Raw genomic sequence first — 27,886 nt, 5'->3', positions numbered from 1 at the left:
TTTTGAAGGATGCTAGCCTCAAGCTTGCTCTGCTAACCTGTTTTGCACACCTACTGCTCAAACTGGTGGGGGATTTATTCCTGTGTTGGATTTCTTTTTTTTATTTTGGTACCAGGGATGGAACTCAGGACCTTGCACTTGCAAGGCAGGCGCAGTGGCACTGAGCTAAATCTTGGCCTTCCTTGGATTCCTGTCAATGCTTTCCTTACATTTGACATGATCATATGGTTTTCTTCATTAACCTGTTGGAATGGTGGGTTGTACAATGGCTTTCCTGGCCATGATGTATAACTCTTTTATACATTATTGAATTTGGTTGGTGAAAATTTGTTTCATTTTTTTGGTGTGTAAGTTAATTAGAGTTATTTGTAGGGGTCAGCCCATGAGTTTTCTCCTGACTGGAGGATGAATAACAAAAAGACACAGAATTAATTTAGAATAAGGCGACCAGAGGGCTCTCTGCCTCTAGTGCCCAGGAGCTTGGCTCAACTAGCTTTTTTTTTTTTTGTACTGGGGATTGAACTCAGGACCTTGCGCTTGTGAGGCAGGTGCGGTGCCACTGAACTGAATCCCTGGCCCTCATCGAGCTTTTATTCACTTAGACATGGGAGCAAGCAATCAGGGTAATAGAAGATTCATCTACTTCCTGTTATCCATAACATATATCCAGGTAAACAACCAAATCTCTGCTATATAGACTCTTCTCTAGGACTTGTAACATGCTAGGATGTCTACGTGTTGGCAAAGGAAGCACAGCCTGTTGCTTTTTTCCTGTATATTCCCAGAGAAGGTCAATTAAGCTTTGATTCTCATTATCTGGTCTCCTACATTTCCCCCTTTCTATTTTGGTATTAGCAGCAGTTGGGCCTATTTCATATGTTATTTGGTTCCTCTGTTTCTTAAATCTTGCATCTTTCAAACGACTAGTGATGTTGAACATTTTTTCATATAATTATTTGCTGTTTCTACTTCATCTGTGAAGTGTCTATTCATTTCAGATGCCCATTTTTGGACTGGGTCTTTAAATTTTGGGGGTCTGATTTTTTGAGTTCCTTATATATACTAGATAGTAGTCCTTTGTCTGAGGAACAGCTGGCAAAAAATTTTTCCCACACTGTGGGTTGTTTCTTCACTCTTTTGGTGGTTTCTCTTGCTGTGCAAAAGTTTTTTAATAAAACGAGATTGCAGGGCTGGGGATGTATTTCAGTGGTGCCACCACCTGCCTTATAAGTGCAAGGTCCTGAGTTCCATCCCCGGTACAAAAAAAAAGATGAGATCCCTGTTGTTGATTCTTTGTAATAGTTCCTGTGCAACTGAGGTTTTGTTCATGAGTTTTAGTGTGTGGTGAAAGATATGAGTCTAGTTTCAATCTTCAGCATATGGAAAGCCAGTTTTTCCAGCACCATTTATTCATTTATTTTTTTGGTACCGGGGATCAAACTCAGGTCCTTGTGCTTGCACAGCAGGCAGTGAGACCATTGAACTAAATCCCCAGCCCTCCAGCACCATTTATTAAAGAGGCTGTCTTCCAGTGAAGGTGTTTGTCTCCTTTGTCAAAGATAAGGTGGCTGAGTATGTCTGGAGTTTTTCTGTATCTCCTAACCTGTTTCATTGATCCTCAGGTCTGTTTTTTGCCAGTACCATGCTGTTTGTTTGTTTTTTTCTGGTACTGGGAATCAAACTCAGGACCTTGCATTTGCCAGGCAGGTGCAGTGCAACTGAGCTAAATCCCTGGCCTTATCTTGCTGTTTTTATCACAGTAGCTTTGTGGTATAATTTCAAGTCAGGGATTGTGATGCTACCTGCCTTGCCTTTGTTGCCTAGAATTATATTTGCTATTCTAGGTCTCTTCTGGTTCCAAATGAATTTTAGGATTTTTTTTTCTAATTCTGTGAGATATGCTGTGAGATATGTTGGAATTTTGATCAGAATTGCATTAAATCTGTATAACAATTTTGGAAGTATGGCCATTTTCACTATATTAGTTCTTCCTACCCAAGAACAAGAGGGATTGAACTCAGGGATTGAACTTGTGCTTGTGAAGCAGGTGTGGTGCCACTGAGCTAAATCCCTGGCTCTTTCCCTTTTCTGATATCCTCTTCAATCTCCTTTTTCAGCATGCTGTAGTTTTCAATGTAGAGGTCTTTTACTTCCTTTGGTAGATTGATTCCTAGGTATTTCATTTTTTTGGATGCTATCATGAAAGCTGTTGTTTCCTTAATTTCTCTCGTAGTGAGTTTGTTATTCATGTACAGGAAGGCTATTAATTTTTGAGTGTTGACTTTATATCTAGCTATGCTACTTAATTTTTTTATGCTACTTAATTTGATTATTAAATCTGGAGATCTTTGGGTGGAGTTTTTGGGTTCTTCTATGTAGAGTATCATGTCATCTGCCCATAATGATAACTTAACTTCTTCCTTTCCTATCCTTATTCCTTTTATTTCTTTTTCTTGTCTAAGTGCTCTGCCTTGTGTTTCCAGAACTATATTGAATAAGAGTGGTGACAGTGGATGTCCTTGTATTGTTCCTGATTTTAGAGTGAAAGCTTTCAGTTTCTGTCCATTTAGTATGATGTTGGCTGTTGATTTGTCATGAATGGCTTTTATCAGATTGAGATAAAGACCATCTATTCCAATTTTCTGTAGGTTTTTTTTAAAATCATGAATGGATGTTGGACCTTGTCAAATGCTTTTTCTGCATCTATTGAAATGATCGTGTGGTTTTTGTCCTTAGATCTGTTAATATAATGTATTACATTTATTGATTTGAATATTTTTAACCATCCCTGCATCCCTGGCATGAATCCTACTTGGTCATGATGTATAATCTTTATGATTTTCTGCATTCTGTTTCCCAGTATCTTATTGAGGATTTTTGCATCTGTGTTCATTAGGGAGATTGGCCTGTAGTTCTCTTTTTTGGTTGGATCCTTCTCTGGTTTTGGTGTCAGGATAATGCTTGCTTCTAGGAATGAATACGGGAGTATCACCTCCCTTTCAATTTCTTTCTTTTCTTTTTTGTACCAAAGATTGAACTCAGGACCTTGCACTTATGAGGCAGGCAGCGGAATAACTGAGCCAAATCCTTTCAATTTCATTAAAGACTTTGAGAAGTAGCAGCATTAGATCTTCTCTAAATTTCTTGTAGAATTCAGCAGTGAATTCATCAGGGTCTGGGCTTTTCTTTGCTGGTAGGTTTTTAATTACATCTTCAGTTTCATTGGCTGATATTGGTATATTTAGAATTTTTATATCTTCCTGATTCAGTATTGGTAATTCATATGTATCTAGGAATCTGTCCATTTCTTCTGTGTCTTTCATCTTATTTGAATACAGGTTCTTGAAGTAGGTATTGATGATCTTCTGGATTTCTGTAAGACCTGTTTTGATTTCACCCTTTTCATTCCTAATTTCATGGATTTGACTCTTTGCTTTTTTTTTTGATAAGGTTGGCTAAAGGTTTGCCAATTTTATTTAATCTTTCAAAGAACCAGCTCTTCAATTCATTGATTCGTCTTTTTTTTTGGTTTCCATTGCATTACTTTCTGCACTAATTTTTATAATTTCCTCCCTTGTATGAGCTTTTGGCTTGACTTGCTCTTTTTTCTAGAAGCTTGAGGTTCAACATTTTTTTTTTTTTTTTGGAACCGGGGATTGAATGCGGATCCTTGTGCTTGCAAGACAGGTGGCAAAACCACTGAGCTAAATCCCTGGCCCAACATTAGATGGTTTATTTGAGCCCACTCTGTTTTGCTGATATGGGTATTCACTGCTATAAATTTCTCTCCTAGGATTGCTTTCATTGTATCCCATAAGTGCTGGTATGTTGTATTGGCATCATCTTTTAATTATAGAAACTGTCTAATTTCTTCTTTAACTTCATCTGAGACCCATTGGTTGTTCAAGACATATTCTGATTTTATACCTAAATATAGTTCATGACTTTGATGGTACTATACATAGTATTTTAACTTTTAAATGTTTGATGCCAATATACTGAGCTTATATTCTTTGACTTTACTAACTCATTTTTTACTTTAAAAATTATCAATACTTTTTTTTTTTTTTTTTAGACAGGCTCTTGTTATGTAGTTCAGGCTGACCTTGAACTATGTAGTCCTGGCTGGCCTCAGACTCATGGGGATCCTCCTGCCTTAGCCTCCCAAGTGCTGGGCTTATAGGTATGCACCACCGTGCCTGGCCAAAATTATCATATACTTCTTATATTTTCTGTATAGACAAAAATATCACAACAAATAGATTGTTTTCTTTCAAATTTTGCATTCCTTTTCTACCTATTGCCTTAGTGCACTGGCTGGGACATTGGGTACAGTGTTGACAAGCAACGAGTATGCGTCTTTGCCTTATCCCCTATTTTAGGAGGAAAGTGCTCTTATTTCATTATTTAGCATGGTGTCACATGTAAGTTCTTCCATAAATACTCTGTGTTAGATTGACAAAGTTTCCTTTAATTCCTAGTCAACTGAGAGTTTTATCATGCATGGGTGGTATTTTCTCAAATTTCTCTTACATCTTTTTTTTTGTACCGGGAATCAAAACTCAGGGCCTCACGTTTGCCAGGGAGGCACTGTGCTGCTGAGCTACATCCCTGGCCAATACTGTAGCTTATATATAATAATATGAAATATAATATAGTTCATATAGTAATATGAAACGCTAAAATACTTTTTCTTTTGGCAGTACTGAACTACACACCCAACCCTTTTTAAAGTTTTGAGACCGTCTCAGTAAGTTGCTCAGGCTGGGGTTGAACTTGCCATCCTCCTGCTTTAGTCTCAGAGTTCTGGGATTACAGGCATGTGTTACCGCACTCAATGAACACTGCTTTTTGAATGCTAATGCTACTGTGCATTTCTAGAATAAACCTTATTTCATCATGATGTAATGCTATTATAGATTGCCATTTTCAAAACAAGTTTCCACATCTGTGTTCATGAAATTCTGATCTGATGTTTTTGGTACCGGGGATCAAACTCAGGACCTTGCACTTGAGGGGCAGGCGGCAGAACCACTGAGCTAAATCCCCGGCCCTGATTTTTTTCTTTTGATGTACTTTCTGGCTTTGGGAATTGTGTTACGTTGGTCTCATCAACTGGGAAGTGATTATTCTGGTTAGATTTTGTGTAGAATCATATTTCCCTTACATGTTTGATAGAATTTGTGCCATCTAGGCCTGGACGTTTCTTTGTGAAATTTCATCAGCTACAAATTCAACTTATTGGGGCCGAGTTCTCTCTTCTCTTGTATATGTGCATTTGCCATAAAGTTGGTAACATTCCTTTATTACCCTTTTAACATCTGTAGGGTTTGTAGTGATGTTTCTTCTTTCATTTCTGATATGGAGACTTTTAATCAATATTTTCAGACAAGATCAGGTGCATTCACCTGGAATGAATGGTAAGGTATGGCCGTAGACTTATCAATCTTTTTAAAGAGCCAGGTTTTGATTCCATTGAATTTTCTTTATTGTTTGTACATTTGCAATATGATTTTTAGTTCCTGTCTTTTATCATCCCCATCTCTGCCTGCTTTGTGCTAAATGTGCTTTTGTTTGTTTGTTTTTTTGGTATCAGGGATTGAACTTGGGACCTTGTGCTTGCAAGGTAGGTGGTGGAACCGCTGTGCTAAATCTCCAGCTGAAATCTGTCTTATCTAAAATAAGCATATGCAGGCAGCATAAACTATGTCTGCTTCTGTTCTGATAGCTGCCCTTCCATCTTTAATTTTTTTTTGGTACTGGGGATTGAACTCAGGTCCTTGCACTTGTGCAGCAGGTGGTGAAACCACTGAGCTAAATCCCCAGCCCATTAATTTTTTTTTTTTTTAGGAGTCCTGCCAATGCCCAGGCTCCAGTGGTCCTCCTGCCTACTCCTCCAGAGTAGCTGGGACTACAGATGTGCACCACCCCAGCTTCTATCTTCCATCTCTCATTTTCTGAGATTTCACTTGCTAGTGATCTTTCTCTTGATCTTTCTTGCTATGGTTTTATGAACTTAAGAATATTTTTGTAGCATTTCAATGCTGTCTTGAGAAATCAGACATGTTTAACAAAAATACACTGGCTACCACTTTCTCTGCTTTAGTTTTCTAAGCCTCAACAAAGTTTCTGCAGCCTCTGGTAATCAGCCTCCACATGCTCCCTACACTGGGGAGAAACAGTTCTGCCTGGAACTTAGCTCTCAGAATCACCCTTCAGTGCCAGCTGTACTCTGGTACATACTTTGGGCATGTTGCTTTGGACCTTACTTTGCTTTCAGCCTGGAGGTACCCCAATAAGCTGGCTGCATTCAGGAAAAATAACGATGTTCCTGAGGGGCTACCTGGGGCAGGTGTGTGTCTGTTCAAGACTTCTGTTAAAACAGTGTATGGGGTCCACTAGAGGAGTAACTCTTCTCCAGCTCCTTATTGTGTGGCCACAAACTGTACATTTTGGCATTAAACACAGGAAATTTTCACATCCATTGTATCTCCAACGTTTATCCCTCCCAACATAAAATGGATGTAATATATAATCAGAGTTTAAGGGAGGCTACTTGGGACTCAAAGGAGATATAAAAAACACAAGGCACATCATCTGAAGAGAAACAAGAGTTCCAATTTTGCACAGAATATGAACAAAGGAAAACATGCCCAGCCTGGATAAATATAAAGTTCTTGCAGTTAAAAATGCTGAGTGGATATGTAGTTCTAGTAACACTGGCTGAACTGAAATGTAGACATTTTACTCTACCCACATGAAGGACCAGAACACCCTACCCGATGTGCAGCATAGCCAAGTGCTTGGTGTTTTGAATGAATGAATGACTTTTCAGTGAGGGCACATATCTGGTACTGGGGATCAATCTGACTGACCCTTTATCTTTCTCCTTTGAGGAACAGAAAGGCAAGAGATACATTAGAAACACAGAAGTCCTCACAGCACTAGAGACCTGGCCCGGCCGCGTTACGGGTCTGGGTCCTTCCTGTGCACACGCTGGTGGATGTGCAGGTTGGAGCTCTGGCTGAAGCCCCTGCCACACTTGCTGCACTCATAGGGCTTCTCCCCGGTGTGCACACGCTGGTGGATGAGGAGCTTGGAGCTCTGGCTGAAGCCCTTGCCGCACTTGCCACAGTGGTAGGGCTTCTCCCCTGTGTGCACCCGGAAGTGGATGCGGAGGTCCGAGCTCTGGCTGAAGCCCTTGCCGCACTCGTAGCACTGGTAGGGCTTTTCGCCAGTATGGATGCACCGGTGGATGTGCAGGTTGGAGCTCTGGCTGAAGCCCTTTCCACACTCCCCGCATTTGTAGGGCCTCTCCCCGGTGTGCACTCGCTGGTGGATGTGCAGGTTGGAGCGCTGGCTGAAGCTCATGCCGCACTCCTCACACTCATAGGGCTTCTCCCCGGTGTGCACACGCTGGTGGATGTGCAGCTTGGAGCTCTGGCTGAAGCCCTTGCCACACTTGTCACACTTGTATGGCTTCTCCCCTGTGTGGACCGAGTGGTGAATGAGCAGGCTGGAGCTCCTGGTGAAGCCCTTGCCGCATTTGTCACACTTGTAGGGCTTCTCATCAGTGTGGATGGCTTGGTGGACAAGCAGGCTGGAGCTCCTGGTGAAACCCTTGCCACACTGTGTACACATGTAGGGCTTCTCTGTGTGGCTCCTCTGGTGTAGCAGGAACTCTGACTTCTGACTGAAGTCTTTTTTGCACTGGTCACATCTGTGCAGCTTTTCTGCAGTGTGGGTGTTTGTGCCGGGACAAGCATCTGGGCTGGTGTGCAGCATCTTCCCATGTTCAGCACAGTGACAAGGCTTCTGGTCTGTGTGAGCTCTCTGGTGGCTGTAGCTGACCAACTGTGACCTCCACCTTGAAATGTCTTTTCGGTTACAGACAAAGGGATCTGAAGATTCTTTCACCAGGCCACTCTGGCAAGTGGCTTCACCACCAACCAGTGGTGACACTGGCTCTGTTCTATCAGATGCAAGTTTAACTTGCAGGTTTTCAGAACCCAGGGCCATGGGAGGGCTCTCTCTCCTCACAACCCACCTCTTGGTGCTCTCTTCAGGTGGAAAAAGACCTCTGGTCTCCTGAGGGTCTTGGGGCTCATTCTTACACAGTTTCCTAGGGGAGTCTTGTGTGGCCATCTGGGACTGTTAAAGACAGGTAGTTTTCACTTTCAATGTTTGTAAAGTCACTGAAGAATCACCACACCATTCTTGTTTCTGGAAAATGACAAGATGCTTCTTTCCACTTCTGGCAGGGATCTAGCTCTTTCCCTGAGGAGTCACAATACAGACCCTACTCCCAGGTGCTAACTGGCCACTTCCTCTGAAATCAGGTGCAGGAAGCTTATGTATGTGACAGGTCCCAGAGTCCTTTGTTCCAAACACTCTCCACAGAATTCTCTTTCAAGTCTCCTAGGAAACAAACAAAGCTCAGTGATAAGAACAAAGGGTGGATTTTAATATTTCATAACAGAAAATTTGACTTGTCCTTACAGTCATGTCATCTGTGTTAATGTTACAAAGAGAGGAAGACCCGGGTTTGAAGACCTGGGTTCAAAGACACATGATCCCACTCTGCTTTTAACCACAGCCAGTGAAATATTCCTTTCCTAACCCTGACAAGGCTATGAATCCTATAACTTTTCATTCTAGTTCATTCTACTTTGATTAAACTTCCACTTAATTGGTATTCTACTTTATTAGGTATTGGGGATACAAGGAAAAAACCCCAGTGGCAGAGCACTCTACCTAGCATGTACAAAGCCCCGGGCTTGCTCCCTAACAACACCATGCCACCCTGCTGCCCCACACCACATACCACACACATGCGTGTGCATAATAGTGGTGTGAAGAATGCCCTGGAGGGGAAGCAGAGCCAGAGCAAAGGGCTTTATGTCTAGCACTGGGACCTATGGTTAACCCTTGCAGGGACTGAAACTATTAAAGGATTATAGACACCACTGGAAAGTTAAGATTTTAGGTAGAGTTGGCTACGATAGCAATTTGGAAGAAAAACAGTGAGAGTGATGGCTGTGGAGAGAAAAGAGTAGATTCTAAATCATGTAGTGAGAAACTAAGCCTAGAAGCCAAGGGAAAAGAGGCTCTGAGTGCACTCCCTGCTGGAGTGAGGGACTGGGTGCCATATAATCCGACAGGAAATGAATGAGGAAAAGGTTGGGGTTGGGAGGCAGACAAGTCTGACATTAATCTGAGGTGCTGGCTGGGGATTTAGCTCAGTGGTGCCACGCCTGCCTTGCAAGTGCAAGGTCCTGAGTTTGATCCCTGGTACTAGGGAAAAAAAAAAATCTGAGGTGCTGGCAAGGTGTGCTTAGCCCTGTCCAGCTGGAGCCCCGAGAGAACTGCCTTGCATGTTGGTTAAAATGATTCATGTGAATTATCCTACTATACTAAAACTGATAGAGAAGTGCTATATAATAAGATAGGGCTTGCCTCCATTTTTTTTCCCACAGAATGTTTTGCTTTGGAAATATAAGTTTGTGTTGCTGCCCAATGTATCAAAATGGTTTGTGACTGTTTGAATTGTGTGACTTTTCAGGACTGTTCTGTTAAACTCTGCTCTCTCACAAGAAGGTCCTGTTAAAATCTGCCCCTCTCAGGAATGCTCTGTAACTCTTCCCCTCTGCTTCATTGAGCATGCTTGCCTATCCTGTAGATCCTTACATAAGGAGGCTCTCATTTCTGGTAGGGAGCTCTGACTCCTCTGAGCCCGCCGGGGCCTCACTGGTGTAATAGTTTTTTTCCACCTCTTCAACTGACCATCGGATTCTTGAGTCTTCAAATGACAAGAGGCTGTGTTCCAGAGCTGCCACACTGAGCTGTAAAGCTCAGCTGTGGCTCAGAGCTGTGGCATTAGACTGCAACGCTGAATTGTAACTCTCAGCTGTGCCTCTGAGCTGTGGCACTTAGCTGTGACACTGAGCTATAACAGTTGGCTATAGCACTGAGCTGCTCTGCTCTGCCACAACAAAATGACAAAAAAGAAATCCCCAACAGTCTTGGGGAAAGAAAGGTTGCCACCAGCAGCAGAAATGTTGAGGACTCCTACATGGCAAAGCCAGATGGATTAAGAATGTCGAAAAAGCCAGAGAAAATATGCACAGTTTAAACCACACACAAGAAAGAGTGTTAGAGATTCTCTCAAGAAGGCTCATAAATTCAAATTGCAAATTCAGGATCAACAATGTGCACGCCTCCAGGCAGCCTCTGACCTGCACACTGTGACAAGGCAGAGGGCCTGGCCCTGGGACTGAGTACAGAGAGGCGACCTTCAGCAGTGTCTTCACTGGCCACCCACGGGATTCTGAGCCACTCCCCTGGGCCCCAGTTACAGAGGTATCCCCTAAAGTAACACACACACACCGAAGGCATCAGGGACCGACTGAGGATACCCAATCCCACATTGACCTAGGAATGCAGACTTTTGGAGAAACTCCAAGGTGACAATTTAAAAATATGTAAATGGAGGGTCAGGGATTTAGCTCAGTGGTTCACAAGCACAAGGTTCTGAGTTCAATCCCCCCCCAAAAAAATATGTAAGTGGAAAAAAAAAAGGAGGGGGACTAATGAGGCATAATTTCAAGAAATAAAGAAGAAATATAATTTTAAGGGTACATAATTAAAATCCTAGAGAAAGTGGAGAGAATAATGCATTTAAATAAAATCTAATAAAATATCAACACACTGCTACCAAAATAATCATAATTCTTCTAAACTAATAAAGTGATTGAAATGATCTAAACTGCTATTATGTGGATCCCAAGTGATAGTGCTATAGAATGCTGAGGGCTCATCTGTTCCTAAGGCAGCAAGGCCGACAGGACTGTCAGGCCTCCTTGTCCAGGACTGCAACCCAGACCAGGAGGAGAGTAAAACGGAAACAGTGACTCAGCCCAGGGATTCCCCAGAACACGGCCTTAAAAGATAGACATGGAAAGATGGAAGACAAAGGCCCATTTCCTAGGAGAATGTTAGAACAGTAAAGGTCAAGCATGAGAGAATGATCAAGGAAATAATAAAAAACCAAGTGTTTCCCAGAACTCAAGACTTAGGGCCCACTGAGTGCTAAACCCGATGTGTGAAAAGATCCATAAGTAAGCATACCCTTGTAAGGTGTGTACACTACAAGAAAAACAAAAAACCCAACTACTCCTCTCCCATAAAACCCTACAAGCATTCCCACAGGAAGCCAGATTATGTACAATTAAATGTGAATTACAGAGACACTGAACTCTTAGGTGGCAGTACTGGAGACCTAATGATAAACAATGTTATCTGCAAATTTTAGAGGCAAAGTGATTGTGAAATTAGAATTCTATATCTAGTCAATCAACTATTTCAATGGGAGGAAAAAAAATACATGCTTTTTCAGACAATAAAGGATTCAATTGCTGAAACAATCACTCAGAAATGAACTGTAGCAATTTTTTAAATTAGAAAGATGCATGATTTAAGAAATATAAGTAAGCAAATATTTCAATAAAATACCTAGTTAGGTTCAATCAATTATTTATACATAAAAAAATAACCAAAACTCCACAATATTAGTATGGAAAGAAAATCCCGCCGAATAAGATATACTTTAAAAAGTGTCAGCTGTTGTACCAGACACCTTCATCTGGTATTAGCAAGCTATAGTGGCACAAGCTTCTGGGCCCTCTCTAATTCGGCTGTGTTACATTGGAAGTAGTCTGATCAGCTAAGTTCACATCCAGCCAAGTTCACATCCAGCCAAGGTCAACTCCACTTTAGCTAAATTCTTCCCCTCTGAATTAACTGTTTGTTCTCTTCAGCAAAGATGTGTTTGTGCCCTCATTCTACAGTGCTGCCTGCTTGATACTTGTTATCACCAGGTGTCCCAAGGCCTGCTCAGTTTCCCCCCTTCCCACACTTGTGATGAATAAAACACTGGATGTCCTTTGTCTTTGCTGCCCAGAGCAGCTTAGATCAGCCCAAAACTCAGTTTCTTTCAAGTCTCTGTCTCTGTGTTTAATTCCTGCTCTCCCATCTTGTGGACGTTGTACTGGCTTGGAGGAGGCCAGGACCACTGCAGGGGTCTCTGGCAACTCCCATTACCCTTTCCCCATAAGCTTTGGGATAGGGGATTCTAATCACAGTATACTACTTTCTGGCAACCCACTGTTATATCATGAAAGTAACATTGGCATTAATTACTGAAGGCATGGACACAGGTTCTTGGGAGGATGGTCACATTAGAACAGGTAATATTAAAACGCTGTATTTTCATCTATGATATGAAGAAGTCAACAGAAAATATCAAGTCCTGCTAAAATTAGAAATGGTAGTACATCACAATACCATATATTCAGATTTAACTGATACTGTGGGAGCATTTTCCACCTTTTATAGTACATGAAAACAACTGATGACAGGATGCTGGTGAGCAGAAGGATGGCCACGCTGCCAGCACCTGGCAGAGTTGCTCAGGTGTGCATGTGGAGTCTCAGTGGAGGTGACCGTCTCCAGGCCGGCAGGGCTGTGGTGTCTGAGTGAGGTTGTGCACTGTGACAGCTTGCAGGACCACAGGAGTTAGGGGTGTGATTTTCACAGTGTACCTTTCCACACTTTTGAAAACCAGGTGTTATAGTTTAGATCTAAAGTGGCCTCCAAAGTCTGATCTTTAAAAGCTCATTAGATAGAGGACGTCACACAGCTGGCTTGCTTCTGGGAGGCGAGGTCAGGTTAGAGGAGACAGTCACTGTAGGCATCAGTGTGGGCATGGCCTTGAAGGGTGTATCTCCCTCCTCAGCGCTTCCTTGATTCTCTCTGCTTCCTGTCCTCCATGCACCTGTGCCATTATGTTCTGCCTGAGAACCAACTAACATTGAGCCAAAATAAACCTCTCCTCCCTTAAGCTTTGGGCATTGGGTATTGTGTCTCCAACACAAACAGTAACAAAGATACCATGTGAATGCACTTTGTGTGTGTGTGTGTGTGTGTGTGTGTGTGAGAGAGAGAGAGAGAGAGAGAGAGAGAGAGAGAGAGAGAGAGAGAGAGAGAAAGAGAGAAACAGCTGTATAAGCACTTCGTTTAGAATGAAAAATAGGATCACAACTGAGCACCTTTAGAAGCCTTGCTGTGGCCCCAGGGGCAGCAGAGCAGGGAGTGTTGTTTTGTTAGAAGCCTTTCCATGCAATATGTTTACCTGGGTGCATGCGTCCTGTGTTTACAAATTTTAAAATAAGGGGAAGAAAAAACAAAAACAGAAAAAACAACAACAAAAAGAAAAACCAAAACAAACAATGAAAAAGGAAAAAGAAAAACTGGGGCTGAGGATTTAGCTCAGTGGTTTCATCGCTTACTGCACAAGCACAAGGACCTGAGTTTGATCCCTGGTACCAAAAAAAAAAAAAAAAAAGAAAAAGAAAAACTGCAGTTTGGAACAGTTAAATTGTAAGGTAGGCTATTAAATGGTGAAGATACTGCTTCAACACCCTTACTGTGAATACCTGGGATGGCTAGTGGTGCAGAAACTATAGGTGTATGAATCAACAGGGGAGAAATTTTACTGATGACAAGGTTTTAATAATAAAACTTTGTGATGCCTGTCTTCAAAGATTAAAATAATATGCAGAATAACTATGCAGCATTAGAAAAGCACTGACATTTAGAAAAGGTCCTTTTATAGGGAGTTATAACATAACACTGTGTAAAACAGAAAAATGAAAAATATAGTATCATCTCATAAAATTTTATTTTTATTTTTTTGGTACCAGGGACGGAACTCGGGTCCTTGTGCTCGCGAGGCAGGCAGTGAAACCACTGAGCTAAATCCCCGGCACTCATAAAATTTTAATACATATACTTTGTGACCCTTAACTGAGATATGTCAACTTGATTAAGAAATGCCCAGGGAGTTAGTAAAGCACACTTCTAGTTGTGTCTGGGTGGCTGTGGAGGCACAGCCTTGGGGTCTATGTCCAGCCTCACTCCTCTTTGGCCTGTTCCCCTGCTCTGCTTCTTGGCCACCGTGAACTAAGTAAGCATCTTTGCTCCACTATGCCCTTCCACCATGATGTTCCTGCCTTGAGTCAGCCAACCACAGACTGATTTTCTTGAAACCATGGGGCAAATTACACCTCTTCCCCTTTAAGTTGTAGGTACTGGGTTTTGTGTCTCAGGAATGGGAAAGCTGACTGATACATACTTAAACATGGAGCACATAGGAAAAATGGGATACACAAACAGAGATTTCATTTCACAGTATGCTTGTGTTGTTTGATTGTTTTTAGAGTTTTATGTCCTACTAGCATAAAGCAAAAGTGCTGGACAACTATGTCCAATGATTTTTTTTTTTTTTTTGAGACAGGGTCTTGCTTTGTAGTCCAGGGTGACCTCAATCTTCAATCTTCCTGCCTCAGCCTCCCGAGTGCTGCAATTACAGGTGTGTGCCACTATACCTGGCCAAATGTAAGGGACTGCAACACTGATTATGCCCAAAGCAGATGGTAAGCAGTGCATGCTGCGAAGAGTTAACCTCTCAATTGGCTCGTTTTGAGAAGCAAGTCTGGCTGAAGCCTTCGTGCTGAGGTCAGAGTGACTTACCCAAATTCCATTCCCACAATTAAAACCTTCTTGACTAGAAGGACAATGATTTAATTATAACCATATAGTTTCTAATTTGAGTGCTTTGTTTTTTTCCTTTACAAGCCTTGGCTGCATTAGTTTCCATAGAAACTGCACATCCTTGCATTTAGTCCCATTCTTGCACATAGCTTGCCTTTAACCCAATGGATTACCAATAAATATCAATGTCGCGGACTGACCAGTGCCTTTGCTGAATAAGCACCATTGGCTGTCTTGGCTCCCTAGTTTCTCTGTCTCTTTAGTTCTTTTTTTTTTCTCAGCCTTGAGCCATTGCACCGAGCAGGAGAACCTACTGCAGAGGTCTCTGATAGCCTGTTATGTCCAATTTTATACCAGTGAAGAAGACACAGGGCAGATTTTGGAGCTGGCTGCCTACACCTTCCTCTTATGTGTCCTCTGCAAACCCATAGCAACACTGGGTCAGTGCGAGCATGCCATTGCCTACTGCATTTAACATAAACTCTCCTAACTGCCCTTGATAACATGAGCAGCCCAGCCCTGCCCACACTTCCCCCACTCTATCCTCAAGGAGGTGTTCTGGCCACACTGCCCATTCCAGGTCTCTACACTTCTTGCATGATTCTCTGCCTGAATAGCTATCTGTTTAAACCATTAATCCTTTAGCTCTCAGCCTAAATGTCACGTCAGAGGCTTCCCCAGACCTCTCCAAGACACAATCTTCACCTTAGCCCACCACATACCTTCCTTGTCTCACAGTACTGCTGTGTCCTTCACAAGACCTGCCAGATTTATAGGAATATGTTGTGCTCGTATAATGTTCCTCCAACAAGACCCTAAGAAATATTTTTTGTTTGCTCAACTCTGCTGCAGTCAGTTATTAAATATTGACTATGTATACATAGCACTGAAAATAGTTTCCATATCTCTGGGTTCCGATTCATGGATTCAAGCAATTGCACCCTGAAAATATTTCGGAAAAAAACTGCGACTGTATTGAATGTTCATAGACTTTTTTTGTTCATTAGTCTCTAAAGAATACAACAGAATAAGCATCTATATAGACTGCACTGCATTAGGTGTTGTAAGCACCCTCGAGATGATTACAAGGTGTGCATATGTTATATGAAGATACTATGTCATTTGATATGAGAGGCTTGACTAGCTTGGATTTTGGTATCTGCAGGGGTCCTGGAGCCAATTACTTACAGACAGTAAACACCAATGGTATCAGGTATGCTTCTTTTCCTCCAGGAGCCTGGCTGGAAACAAGGAAAACCAGGCTTGCATGTTGAATGGTTACAAGAAAACATGTAAGCAAGTCTGAGACTGTGAGATAAAGTTCCAAGAAGGGGTGAAGTAGAAGGGGGAGGTCAGAGGTTTCACACAGGCAATGGACTTCAAATAAAGTCTTAAAGGGCAAAATTAGTCAGGAAGCAGAGCGTGGAAAATCAAAGGTTATAGCCAAGGAAGCAAGAGGACCAAAGGAGAACAGATGAGGCTGGAAAGGAAGGTCAACTCCTTGGGTTAGACTCAGGGGACTGCTACTTCTGGGTCACACCAGGCAAGAAGAGCAGCCTGAAAGCCAGGCCAGGAGTTTAGAGTCTCCACATGAGACTGGACTCCAGCTTTATCTAGGGTGGTGTGATCCGTAACATTAAAGAGATAAGTCTTACTAGATCTACCTTGAGATCTGGAGATTAAAACATTAAGTACACCCTTTTTGGATGGAGCCTATGCGGGGCACAGCAGAAGGATCGAGAACAGGGACCCAACACAGACGAAGTGGTACTAGTGGGGAGGCTGTCCTTTATAAGAACCTGTACAGACTTTAGGAAACACCAAGGGCAGGGCCGCATTAACCACCTTGATTTGATGAGCACTAGTGGATACATGTACAGAAATATCCTACTGCACCCCACAAAAGTGCACTGAGTGTTAACACAAAATTTTAAAAAATGATCAAGTAGAGGGCTGGGGATTTGGCTCAGTGGCGACCCTGCCTGCCTCGAAAGTGCAAGGTCCTGAGTTCAATCCCTGGTACCAAAAAAAAAAAAAAAAAAAGATCAAGGAGATGGAAATGTTGACTACCCTGATCTGATCACACACTGTATACATGTACTGAATTACCTACCACACGGTATGCCATACATTTATATAATTAAAATAATTTTTACTTTCTGGTCCTCTTCAGCAGGCTTTGGCTGCGGGTGGCATGATTTCCTCTCAAGGTTTGTGGGCTAGAGCTCCTGTGCAGCCTGCCGCAGCTGGCACACACTTTATTCAAGAGAAGATGGTGGGTCGGAACATCCCTCTTCATCTGATACTGCATCTACTTTGACTGCAAGAGGCAAAGTGATCCCAACTTCAAGAACAGGCTTCATGAACGAAGAAAGAAACAGAAGCTTGCCAAGGAGAAAGCTGGGCTTTCCAAGTTACCTGACCTTAAAGATGCTGAAGCTGTTCAAAAATTCTTCCTTAGGGCCGGGGATTTAGCTCAGTGGTTCCGCTGCCTGCCTTGCAAGCGCAAGGACCCAAGTTTGATCCCCAGTACCAAAAAAAAAAAAAAAGATTGGTACAAAAATTCTTCCTTGAAGAAACATAGCTCGGTGAAGAGTTACTAGCTCAAGGTGAATATGAGAAGGCTGTGGACCATCTGACAAATGCAGCTGCTGTGTGTGGACAGCCACAGCAGTTGCTGCAGGTGTTACAGCAAACTCTTCCACCAGCAATGTTCCAGATGCTTCTCACTAAGCTCCCAACAATTAGTCAGAGAATTGTAAGTGCTCAGAGCTTGGCTGAAGATGATGTGGAATGAAAAACAAATCTGAAAATAATAAAATCTCAAAAAGATTTAAAAAAATTCTTAGCTTGGAAGTTGAACAGCTGTGGGGGAATAAGGGCAAATATGCTTGTTTATGGACTGTCCTACACTGAAATCTACCAAAGTTAATGTTTACTTTGTGTAGATCCATTTGTCTTTTTATTTTTCCCAGTGAAAAGTGTATTTTAATAGCCTTTTATTTTATAAAAACACTGTGAGTTACCAAAATGCGGATTTTGTTTATTCCTTAGACCTGCAGTTAAAATGTATATACAACATTTAAAAACCAAGGGCTTAGTTTTAAAAGATAAGCAAAAGGGCTGGGATTGTAGCTGAGTATAGAGTGCTTGTCAAATGTGCACGAGGCCTTAGGTTTGGCCCTAGCACCATGAAAAAGGAAAACAGTGAAAAAGTGTAGGAGAGTGGAGAATGTACATTTTTAAAGCTAGCACATTTTCTTATAAGTTAGATATGATTGTATTTTTGAATAGGGTGTTAAAATGAGACCCTTTCTCTCCATTTACTCTTAAAGATATGTGGTGTGCTGCTGTGCTGTACTAATGGCTCCACCTCTTCCCTCTTTATCAGTCTTGAACTATTTTATTTAAATCAACATACTTAATGTTTATGGATATTTATTTCCTTGTATTTTAACTACAAATAGTACTGGGAATTAGATAACATGTACCTAATCTCCCCATATGAGCTTCACTAGTTCATGTCTGGTCAGTTTCCTCATTTATAAAACCAGGGAATCACTGATTTTTTTTTTTTTTTTGTACCAGGTATCAAACTCAGGACCCTGCACTTTCGAGGCAGGCGACAGAACCACTGAGCTAAACCCCCGGCTCTCTCACTGATGATTTTTGATGTGTCCCTTTCAGCTTCTTGTTCTTTTGGTTCTGTTCAGCATCTTCAAATTCACCTTCGCCTGAGGAATGTATTTGGGCAACCAGGACTTGCATTTTTTTAATAGTCTGAATTTTGCATGCTTGGATGACTTAGTATTTCTGAACTGATCTTTTGATTTTCACCGGAATTAGTTCTGTGACTATGTAAACTTGAAAATTAACCTTTAAGGCAGCTGGATCATCTGCCTGTAGAAATGTCTGCCCCCTTTTGGCTTTCATCTGCTGTATGTTTCAGATTGATTAATATATCTCATACACTGACAGTGGGATATAATACTATTACTTTTACTCTCACAGTGAGTATTATCCGCCATTTCATAATTGAGTCAGTTTCAGAATTGAGAATAAAGATCTTTGGTACTTAAAGGCAGAAAAAAAAGAAAAAAAAATTTTAAACAGTTTGAGCCGGGTGTGGTGACACATGCCTATAATCCTAGCACTCAGGAGGCTGAGGCAGGAGGATCGCCAGGAGTTGAGGCCAGCCTGGACTATACAGTAAGCTCAGTATGGCCTGAACTACATAGCAAGACCTTGTCTCAAAAAAACAAAAACAAAAAAAGAGTACTCTTTAAACAGTGTTAATAAATTTAAACTTAAAAAAAAGAAAAGAAAAAGAACTGGTGGCTGAGGATGCAGCTCAGTGGTAGAACATATCCATGTGGCCAAGTTCAATCCCCACCACAAAAACAAAAACAACAACTGGTGTGAGATTTGCAGAGACTGATTATGAGGAAAAAGAAACTTAATAATAACTCATTTATATCTAAACTAGGGGACTGGAAGAACTTCAGTACTAATGAAAGTGAGGATGTGGTAAGTTAAACAAGGAAAAGAATGTTGAAGTTTTCCAATGCACTGAACGGGAAGTGGCCCTGGATATTTAGGGAGACAGGGGCCCCACCAAGCACACACAGTGGAGAAGAGTTTATGTGAAGTCAGGAAGGTAGAGACCCGGCTGTCAGAATGGAAAGGCCTTCCAGAGGTGTGTACAGGGGGCATACACAGGTGTTGTATGTAAGAGGGCTTTCTGTATACAAAGGCACACATGGTACACTTTCTCCATGGGTCACACCAACCCTATGGCCCGAAAAGGCCTCTCTGGGTACAGAGGAGAAACCCACACATTACACTGGCTTGTGGCAAAACAGCATACTGGACAAAGTCTTCCTCATTAGTACTTAATTTTTCTCAGAGGAAAGTTTAATTCAATGTCTCCTTGGGGATGGTGATTGACATGAAAGGCTGTGCCTACTGACTTTGTGACCGGACATACAGTGATCCAAAAGGGAACATGGGCTGGGTGTGGCTCAGGGGAAGCGCTGACCTGTGTGTGCAAGGCCTGGCTTCCATCCCCAGCATGGCAAAAACAACAAAACACAACACACAGCCCTCTAGGATTTCCAAATTTACAAGAAAAATGAACTTGCCGAGAAAGGGAATAAGAGAGAGGCCAGAGGAAACAGGACAAACACTTGGAGCCCCAGCTACTTGGGAAGGCGGGAAGACCACTTGAGCCAGGAGTTGGGGTAAAGGAGTGAGATGTGATCTCCAAAAACAGAAAACAAAACAACACAACACATGCCCAGCTTTCTCCTGGAAGGCAGTGGCTTCTGAGTGAACAACTCCAGCCCAGGCAGAGCGAGCCCTGATTATGCACGGTGTGGAGGGAACGCTGTCCACCCATCCCACCCGGGGTAGCAGCTCCCTGCAGTGCCTGCCTCCCCAGCCAGGATGCAAGGACAGCCAGAGCCCTGGTCACCAAGGCAGGAGGGCCAGGGCCCTGTTGGGAGTCAGGCAGGAGGACCCAACAGCCACGGACAGTGGTGTGCTTCTCTTTAGTTGTCTTTGCTTTCACTACAGAATGGCAACTTCACGTGGTTCAGCCAGGCAGGCAGGTGCTTGTCCAACTTCCCATCTGGTAAATTCTTCTTTTTAAAAAATTATTATCATGTTACTGGGGATTGAACTTGGATCCTTCACACTGAGCTCTACATACCTTTTCTAAGATGCACAATCGTTTCTTTGACAAATCTTCTTGTATTTAATGAGAAACTAATATTTTCACTATTTTAAATAACTAATAGTGTCTTTGGCCATGATTGTCAGGTGAAATGAGTGATTAATTCCTTAGGACAGATACCTAAAATTCAAGACAACACCTGAAAATGCTATTTGATTCAAAGTGTTTTCCAGAAAAAGTGCATCACTGATGACGCTACCTGTCCCTAGGTGAGAGCGCCTTACCCCACATTCTGACCACGTTTGGGAGGGCAGGAAGGCACAGGAAAGCAGAGCCAGCACAGGTGGGATGAGACGGGCTCAGGACACGATGGGAGATGTGAACGCAAAGATAAAAGTGAGTGCTGAGGACCACAATCTCCTGAAGAGGTAGCTGGGGACTGGTGGGACCACAGGTTGCACAGTCAGCAGAGAACACGTTAACCACAGCCACACACGGGGCTTCTTCCCCCCAGGGGCCTGCCTGGCTATCACTGCTGCAGTGCTGGGGGCTCCTGGAGCATGCTGTGCATTGCCTCATGGTCTCTGCTCTGAGAGCTCATCCCAGAGCCACATGGCAACTGGCTGACCGCAGAAAGCACAATGGGTCCCAAGCTGGGCTCGGGAGGGACAGACCAGATCTAGGCTGAGAAACCATTCACTCTCTAGTTCTTAGCACACCAGTGACAAGAAAGAATCGTCGGCCAGGGATTTAGCTCAGTGGTTTTGCTGCCTGCTGCGCAAGCGCAAGGACCCAAGTTCGATGCTCGGTACCAAAAAAAAAAAAAAAAAAAGAATGGGGCAACCAGGGTTCCACTCTGTTCTTACTGCCAAGCTCCTGCAGCCCTGCAGTCATAGCACCCTCTGGCTTCTTCTGGGTAGGGCCCAGGCACCCTCGCTCTGCCTCCACGGGGTCCACAGATGCATCACCGAGTGTTGCTGATTCCTAGAACATGAAGCACATCCATCCTCAGCCAGGGCAGGGGAGGCTGGTGGGGCTAGCACCAGGTCCCACTGCGGGCTGGGGTCAGGGAGCGGGCTGTGCAGCAAGATCCTCCCTTCACAATGATGTGGCCACTTCCATTTAAACCTGCAACCTGTGCATGTGAGCTCTCGCCTGGCTGCCTTCCACTGCCGCTGTACCCTTGTGGTCCCATTCCCACCACACTGCCACTTCCCAGTCTCCAGGTGCCAAGGAGCCCTTCCATTCCTGCCAGTGCAGCAACCACAAGCAGGGGGTGCCTTCACTACTGACCCTCTGCCATGTCTCCATACCCAGGTCTCTTCGCCATCCCCCAAGGTTGGATCCACACCCGCCTGTGCCTCTCCAGCTGCCAGCTGCCCCTGTACTGCCTCCTAAGCACATCTCTACGAGCTCCTGCACCTCAGTGTCTTACACAGCTGCCGGCCAGATGACCTTGGAGAATACCTACCAGGCCAGGCCAGGCCTGAGACCCTTCCAGGGCTTTTGAGGGGGCAGAGTACAACCCAGACTCATCCTGTCCCATGAGGACCTACAGATGTGGTCTTGGGTCCTTCTGAGCCTCAGCCACTGCTCTCCTCTGATACTTGTAGGTCCCAACCCACAACAGACTCCTTCTTAGCTCAGTGCCTGGGGGGCAGTGCCTACCCTGCCCAGAAAGCTTGCTCCCTGTTTTCTCATGCCATTCCTTCTCACAGGGTCTCAGCTTCATCTCTGCCTTAGAGACAGGGGTTCCTGATCATGTAGCCCACGTGAGCACCCAGCAGCTCTCACCTCTGGAGTTTCGTTTCTCCCTGCTACCCTGGCCATCTTGCCTGTGTGCTTGCTTTCTTGTTTACTGTGTGTCTCCCCCAAAGTTGTGATCACCAAGACAGAGAGGAGAGTGACTTGGTCACTGTAACCTCAAGTTTGAGGCTGGCAGGGGACAGGAGCCAGACACTGTACTTCTTCAGGTCCTTCAGATTGCACAGCTCTTGCCACGGGTCTGATGGGGCATGCAGGGGCAAGCTAGGCTTTGGTTTTCTTTTTTCCTGGTACCGGAGATCCAACTCAGGACTTGTGCTTGGCATGGGGCAACTTAGCTGTATCCCTGGCCCTGGGTTTGTTTTTTTTTTGGTACCAGGGATAGAACTCAGGTCCTTGCACTTTCGAGGCCAGTGGCAGAACCACTGAGCTAAATCCCTGGTGCCAGGCTTTGTTTTTTAACAAACATTTACTCTCAAAATCTGCAAGTTCACAGGCCACACCCACTTGTGGGCCAGGCTTTGAAAAGCAGAGTGGCAAAAAAAAAAGAAGGAAAGAAAGAAAGAAAGAAAAGCAGAGTGGCAAAGTGCAAATAACAGGCCAAATTACATGCTATGTCCAATTCTGGCCTCAGAAGGCTGCTGTCCTACAACACTGGATCCGCTGGATGGCTTCCCCCGAAAGGATGGGGAAGCAGCATTCCCTCCTCAGGATCAGGACAGTGCCTGCCCTGGGTGAGATGGGACTCACCTAGAGGGTCGCCAACGGAGAAGGCGACAGTGAGGGAGAGCAGCAGCTTTCTCTCTCCCAAGTTTTGAAGGTCAGTATTTCGGTTTGTATCTAGATGTTCCCTGAGGGCCTCATATGCTCAAAAAAAAAAAAAAAAAAGCCACGGGCTAGGGATTTAGCTTAGTGGTTCCACTGCCTGCCTTGAAAGCACAAGGTCCTAAGTTCGATCCCTGGTACCAAAAAAAAAAAAAAGGTGACTAGATTATGGGGGTCCATAGCTGACTGTTAGGAGGTAGGGCCTGGTTGGAAGAGGCAGGTCATGGGGGTGTGGCCTGGAAGAGTTTATCTTCATCCCTGGCTCCTTCCTTTTCTCTCTGCTTTTTGGCTGCCCTGAGGGGAGTAGCTTTCCTTCACCAGGCCCCTCTGCCATGCCATCCTGCCTCTGGAGTGACGTGAGCCAAAACAAACCTCTCCTCTTTTAAGTTGGGGGTGTTGGGTTTTGAGTCTTAGTGACAAAAAAGTGACTGAGACAGTGAGGGTCTCCACTGTCTGAATGCTGGGTGGAAGCAGGACAGAGAAGCAGAATTGTAAGGTGCTGCTTTGGCGCCCCAACCACATGCTCTCCAGGAGCATGTCAGGCTAGTGGATCCTGGAGTGGAGAGGTACAGCGCTTGCCTGGCCTGCATGAGGCCAGCATTCCAAAAAGGAAAAAGAAGGTGGATCAGCTGCTCCTCTCAACCAGACCTCAGAGAAGAAAGGTTTCTTTCTGCTCCAGTTGATCTCACCTTGTGCATTCTACACTGAATCCTTCCTCTCTTCAGAGGTTTAGATCCATTCGTTACCTTTTCTCCCCTTTACTTTTTACTCATTTTCTACCAGTTGTCTGGATTGTTTAAGCCTTCTTCACCTGAACAATATAGCACCTCAGATTCTGACTCTCCCCTCTAAATTTCCCTCCAATGTCCTCTCTCCTCCAGTGCTGCTGCACTGTGTTAGAATGGCCCTCAGGGGATCAAGACAGCGAAGGGGGATGAACAAAAAAATTAAGATGTGTTATGTACATATGTCACTTCCACACAAGGAATGTAAACATTATAGACTGCAAACATGTATTAATAAAAACCCTAGACCGTAATCATTCCTCACCAAGTTTCCATAGTATAGGGTTTGTTGTCTTCCAACCCAGAGTCAGGATTATTAAGTTTTAAAGATTTTGCAAATAAAGTGGTGGGGGACTTCCACGCCAGGAAGGATGGTTATGTGGGTGGACTGGCAACTTTGTAGTGTGTGAAACATTTCAAGAGGAGAAATGGCATAAGGCACAAAAGCAGAGAAGTGAGAAGAATCGCTGTGGTCAGGGAAAGAAGAAAGAGAAATATCAGTGCTCCCATTACAGCAAGACAATGCTGAGATTGAAAGTATCTGATAATGAAGTCTCCCTTATCAGTGAGCTGATGAGTCACCCCAGGACTGAACGCCTGGTTACTATAGGGAAGGAGACTCAAGGTCCTGAAGGCCAGCCAAGGAGGGAGGAAACAGGACAGCAGTTTCTCATCCCCACCTGACAAATGTCAAACTCTAGAGCTGTAGACAGGTCACCATGTAGCTTTTCACTTCCATTACAGACCCCCCCTCCCCAATCTGGTAATTTACTGAGGGGAAGGAAATTGTAGTGCACAAGTGAAAAAGCACTGTGGTCATGCTGGATTACCCAGCGCCACCATGTAAGCATGCTCTAGTCCAGCGAAGCCTCTGTACACTGTCCCCTCCCTGCCAGCTCTTCAGTCAGGACAGCCAATGCCCCTTTCTGATGCATGAGGACGAGTCAGGTGCTTCCTACTTTGAGATCTGTAGCACTGTCTGCACACCTCTACCACAACTATTAAGTCTGTCTCCAAGTTGCCTGTAAGATCCTGAAGGTTAGGGGAGCCTCAGTCCATCTTTAAATCCCCACAGCTAGCACAAATGATTTGCAATATAAATGATAAGTATTTATAAATTCACAATCTAAATGAATAATGAAACAACTAGAAGAGGACCTAAAGATCATCAAATCCAACATTCTCATTTTGCAGAGAAAACCAACTTCTTCCCCTCTAGCCTGAGTTCAGCATGGTAGTGTGCACTTGTAGTCTCACTACCTGGACAGCTGAGGCAGGAAGATCATTTGGGCCCAGGAGTTTGAGCTCCGCCTGGCTGAGTAACATAGCAGACTCTATTCATTAAGGAAGAAATATTCCAGCCTGATTTTTTTTTTTTTTTTTTTTTTTGGTACCAGGGATTGAACTTGGGACCTTGCACTTTTGAGGCAGGCGCTGGAACCACTGAGCTAAATCCCCAGCCCACCAGCCTGATATTTTATTCAAACATCTTCAGGTATGACAACCTGCTTAGTTATGGAGAATGCAGCCCAGACCTATAAAACATGGGGTTCATGGGCTGGAGATTTAGCTCAGTGGTGCTGTGCCAGCCTCGCAAGCACAAGGTCCTGAGTTTGATTCCTGGTACCACAAAACAAAAACAAAAAAACATGGGGTTCACTTCTGGCTCTGCTGCTCTCTGCAATAAATGATGAGGCCCTTCCCCTCCCCCCAAATCACAGCTCTTCATCGGACAGTAGCAGCAGGGCAGGGAGGGGACTGGTCAACCCCTTCCACCAGACACTCTATGATGTTAAGTGCTAATCTGGAGGTGACTTTCTTTTTTTTTTTCTCCCAGTACCAGGGATCAAACTCAGGACCTTGTGCTTGCCATGCAGGTGCCACAACACTGAGCTACATCCCTCCCTGGCCCTGGAGGTGACTTTCTCCTAAAATGGTTTTATGGAAACAAATGACAAAGTGTTTTTTTAACAAAGTGGTATTTGGTAATTCAAAATCGATTGCATCAGTTAAGTGTGCAGATGCGTTCTGGTTAGTAACTCATCTTACCCACTTTAGGTACAGTGGCATCACGTACACATAGAAGTATTAGACAGTAAATCTTTGGATCGATGGGATAACAAAACCAGGAAAATCTCCTGTCTGGACGGGGGAAGCTAGGAAATGCAAAATTCTTAAAAACCACCACAGATGATTCTGATGCACAGATTGGTTGAAGAGGATTTCTAGGACTGATTGTGTAATAACTGTGCTGCCATTTAGCAAACTTTCTCATGTTTTTCACTCTTTTCATGGTAAATAAATGATCACAACATGCATGTACACATGTAGTCAATCTGCTCATCAAGAGGATGAGTTTCTTGAAGAAAAGCACCACAGTTGATCATTCTACTTGTTTTCCTGAGACACTCAGAATGACTTTTGACATGCTAGAGTTTGGATCTGGAGTGTCTTCAAAAGGCCCACAGGCTAACTGCACGATTACCATCCTGTGGCACCACTTGGAGGTGGTAGAAGGATGTTAGGACACTGAGGGTGTGACCTTGAAGGGAACACTAGGATCCCAAGCCCGTATTCCCTCACCATTGTGGTCACCATGAGGCGAACAGAGCGCCTCCCCAAAATGCTCCTGCTACCACAGGCCAAAGGAAGGAGGCCAAGAGCCATAGGCTGAAACTTCTGAAAGTGTGAGTTTAAATCGATCCTTCCTCCTTCTAAGCTGATTACCTCAGGGGCTTTGTCAGCGACAGGGAAAGCTAAGACATTGCCTGAGTGAAATGTCTGACAAGAAAATGCCATGAGCCTGGGGATTCAGCTCAGTGGTTCTGCCACCTGCCTCCCAAGTGCAAGGTCTTGAGTTCAATCCCCAGTACCCAAAAAAAAAAAAAAAAGAAAAGAAAATAAAAAGAAAATGCCAGCTCTGAGAAGCCCAAGCGAAGGTGCTCTACGGAGTCTTTGGGCAACAGAACACAGCCAGACACTCTGAGAAGTGGACCAAAGTTATGGAGGCGGAGTGGATACCTGTATGAAGCCCGGAGACATCATCTGCCAGCTCTGTGCCCTTAGTATTTTAATGCCTCAGTATCCCTATGCCCATGTACAGCAAATTCCAGGTCTCACATTGAAATTTGACAACAAGGAGGAAAACGCATGGTACAGGAACAGGGTCAGACACTGAAACAGGCACCTAGTGACGATGCCTACCTTCCTCCGGAGAAAGCAAGTTTATGTCTAGTGTCAGAAGGCATTTCAGGAGAAAGCCCAGCTCACCTGGAACTTGGTCATGTCCTCTGCTCAGGGAAGGACAGATTCCTGGAAAGGCAGTCGGGGGGGAAAGCCATGCATGAAAACCAAGCTCATCTTCCAAGGGCGTGAACAGTAAGCTCAACAAGACTCGGGGAGTCACTCAGCTCCAGCCCTGGCTCCTTTTCCTCCCTCAGCCCTTTCGTGGGCTTTGGATCAAACACGCCAAATCTCCCCCGCAAATCCTCAGGTGAACGAACCCAGGGGCCGCCAGCATCGCTGAGATATGCCAATTCCTCGGACTCCCAGGTTCTGCCCTGGAGCTCGGGGTGGGGTATCTTTGCTCAGGCCCCCTCCTCGACCTTCTTTCCAAGCCTGTCTCGTTCTGGGGCGCAGGGCTCCGGGGACCCAACATTCCTCTCCTCAGCCCCTGACGCCCGGTGAAAACGTTCTCAGCCCAAGGCCGGGCACAGGCGCAGCAAAGGCCGGCAGGGCGCTGCGGCCTTGCTCGCGTGGGTTTTGCCTGTGACCGCGGCCCTGCGCGGCGGCTGGTAACGAGGCGCGGACACACTTGCGGCTGGCTGCCCTCCACCTTTCAGTCCCCGCCCTCCCCGGCCCCGGACGCCCGCCCGCAGCGACTGCAACCCGGCAGCCTCCCTCCCGCCTGGCGCCCACACCTGGCCAAGCGGACTCCGGATACCCACTTTGCCCTCCCCGAGGGCTCCGAACTACAAGTCCCAACGAGCCGCGAGCGGGCTCGCCCACTTCCGGCGCCCTCCTCCGGAGACCACTTCCGGCGCCCTCCTCCGGAGACCACTTCCGGCGCCCTCCTCCGGAGACCACTTCCGGCGCCCTCCTCCGGAGACCACTTCCGGCGCCTTCGGGGCTTCCGGTTAGCGTGGGGGTTTTTAGACAAGTCGCTTTGAGCGTTATCCTAGCGATCCTTGTGAGGCGATTGTTAGGTGTTAAAATGGCGCGGAGAAGG

General features: G+C 44.5%; 1 protein-coding gene across 8 annotated transcripts; it reads right to left on the bottom strand.

Annotated features, from left to right (window-relative positions):
* Positions 1–6,598: 6,598 nt before the first annotated feature.
* On the bottom strand, positions 6,599–27,676 carry Znf239 (zinc finger protein 239). Of its 8 annotated transcripts, none has more exons than XM_021251599.2 (4): positions 27,579–27,676; positions 26,863–26,970; positions 21,151–21,268; positions 6,599–8,418 (listed from the first exon to the last, which is right to left on the bottom strand). In XM_021251599.2, exon 4 carries the CDS (start codon positions 8,143–8,145, stop codon positions 6,967–6,969), a length of 1,179 nt encoding a protein of 392 aa, XP_021107258.1. In that variant the 5' UTR covers positions 8,146–8,418; positions 21,151–21,268; positions 26,863–26,970; positions 27,579–27,676; the 3' UTR covers positions 6,599–6,966. The 8 variants fall into 8 exon arrangements, with proteins under 8 accessions (XP_021107258.1, XP_021107257.1, XP_087066861.1 ...); XM_021251598.2 differs by having other exon boundaries at positions 26,929–26,970; positions 27,579–27,672; XM_087210735.1 differs by lacking the exon at positions 27,579–27,676 and adding an exon at positions 27,162–27,519.
* Between the last annotated feature and the right edge of the window lie 210 nt (positions 27,677–27,886).

Source organism: Heterocephalus glaber, unplaced genomic scaffold, assembly GCF_053883595.1.
Source record: "Heterocephalus glaber isolate CG9 unplaced genomic scaffold, H.glaber_assembly_v1.0 deba00001195, whole genome shotgun sequence".
In the NCBI taxonomy this organism is placed as follows: Eukaryota; Metazoa; Chordata; class Mammalia; order Rodentia; family Bathyergidae; genus Heterocephalus; species Heterocephalus glaber.
Note: the sequence above shows the minus strand (reverse complement) of the source record. Positions and strands in the feature narration are given on the sequence as shown.

Bases quoted from the DNA above. Each gene is read 5' to 3' on its own strand.
- Znf239 (XM_021251599.2), bottom strand. From the start codon at position 8,145: ATGGCCACACAAGACTCCCCTAGGAAACTGTGTAAGAATGAGCCCCAA.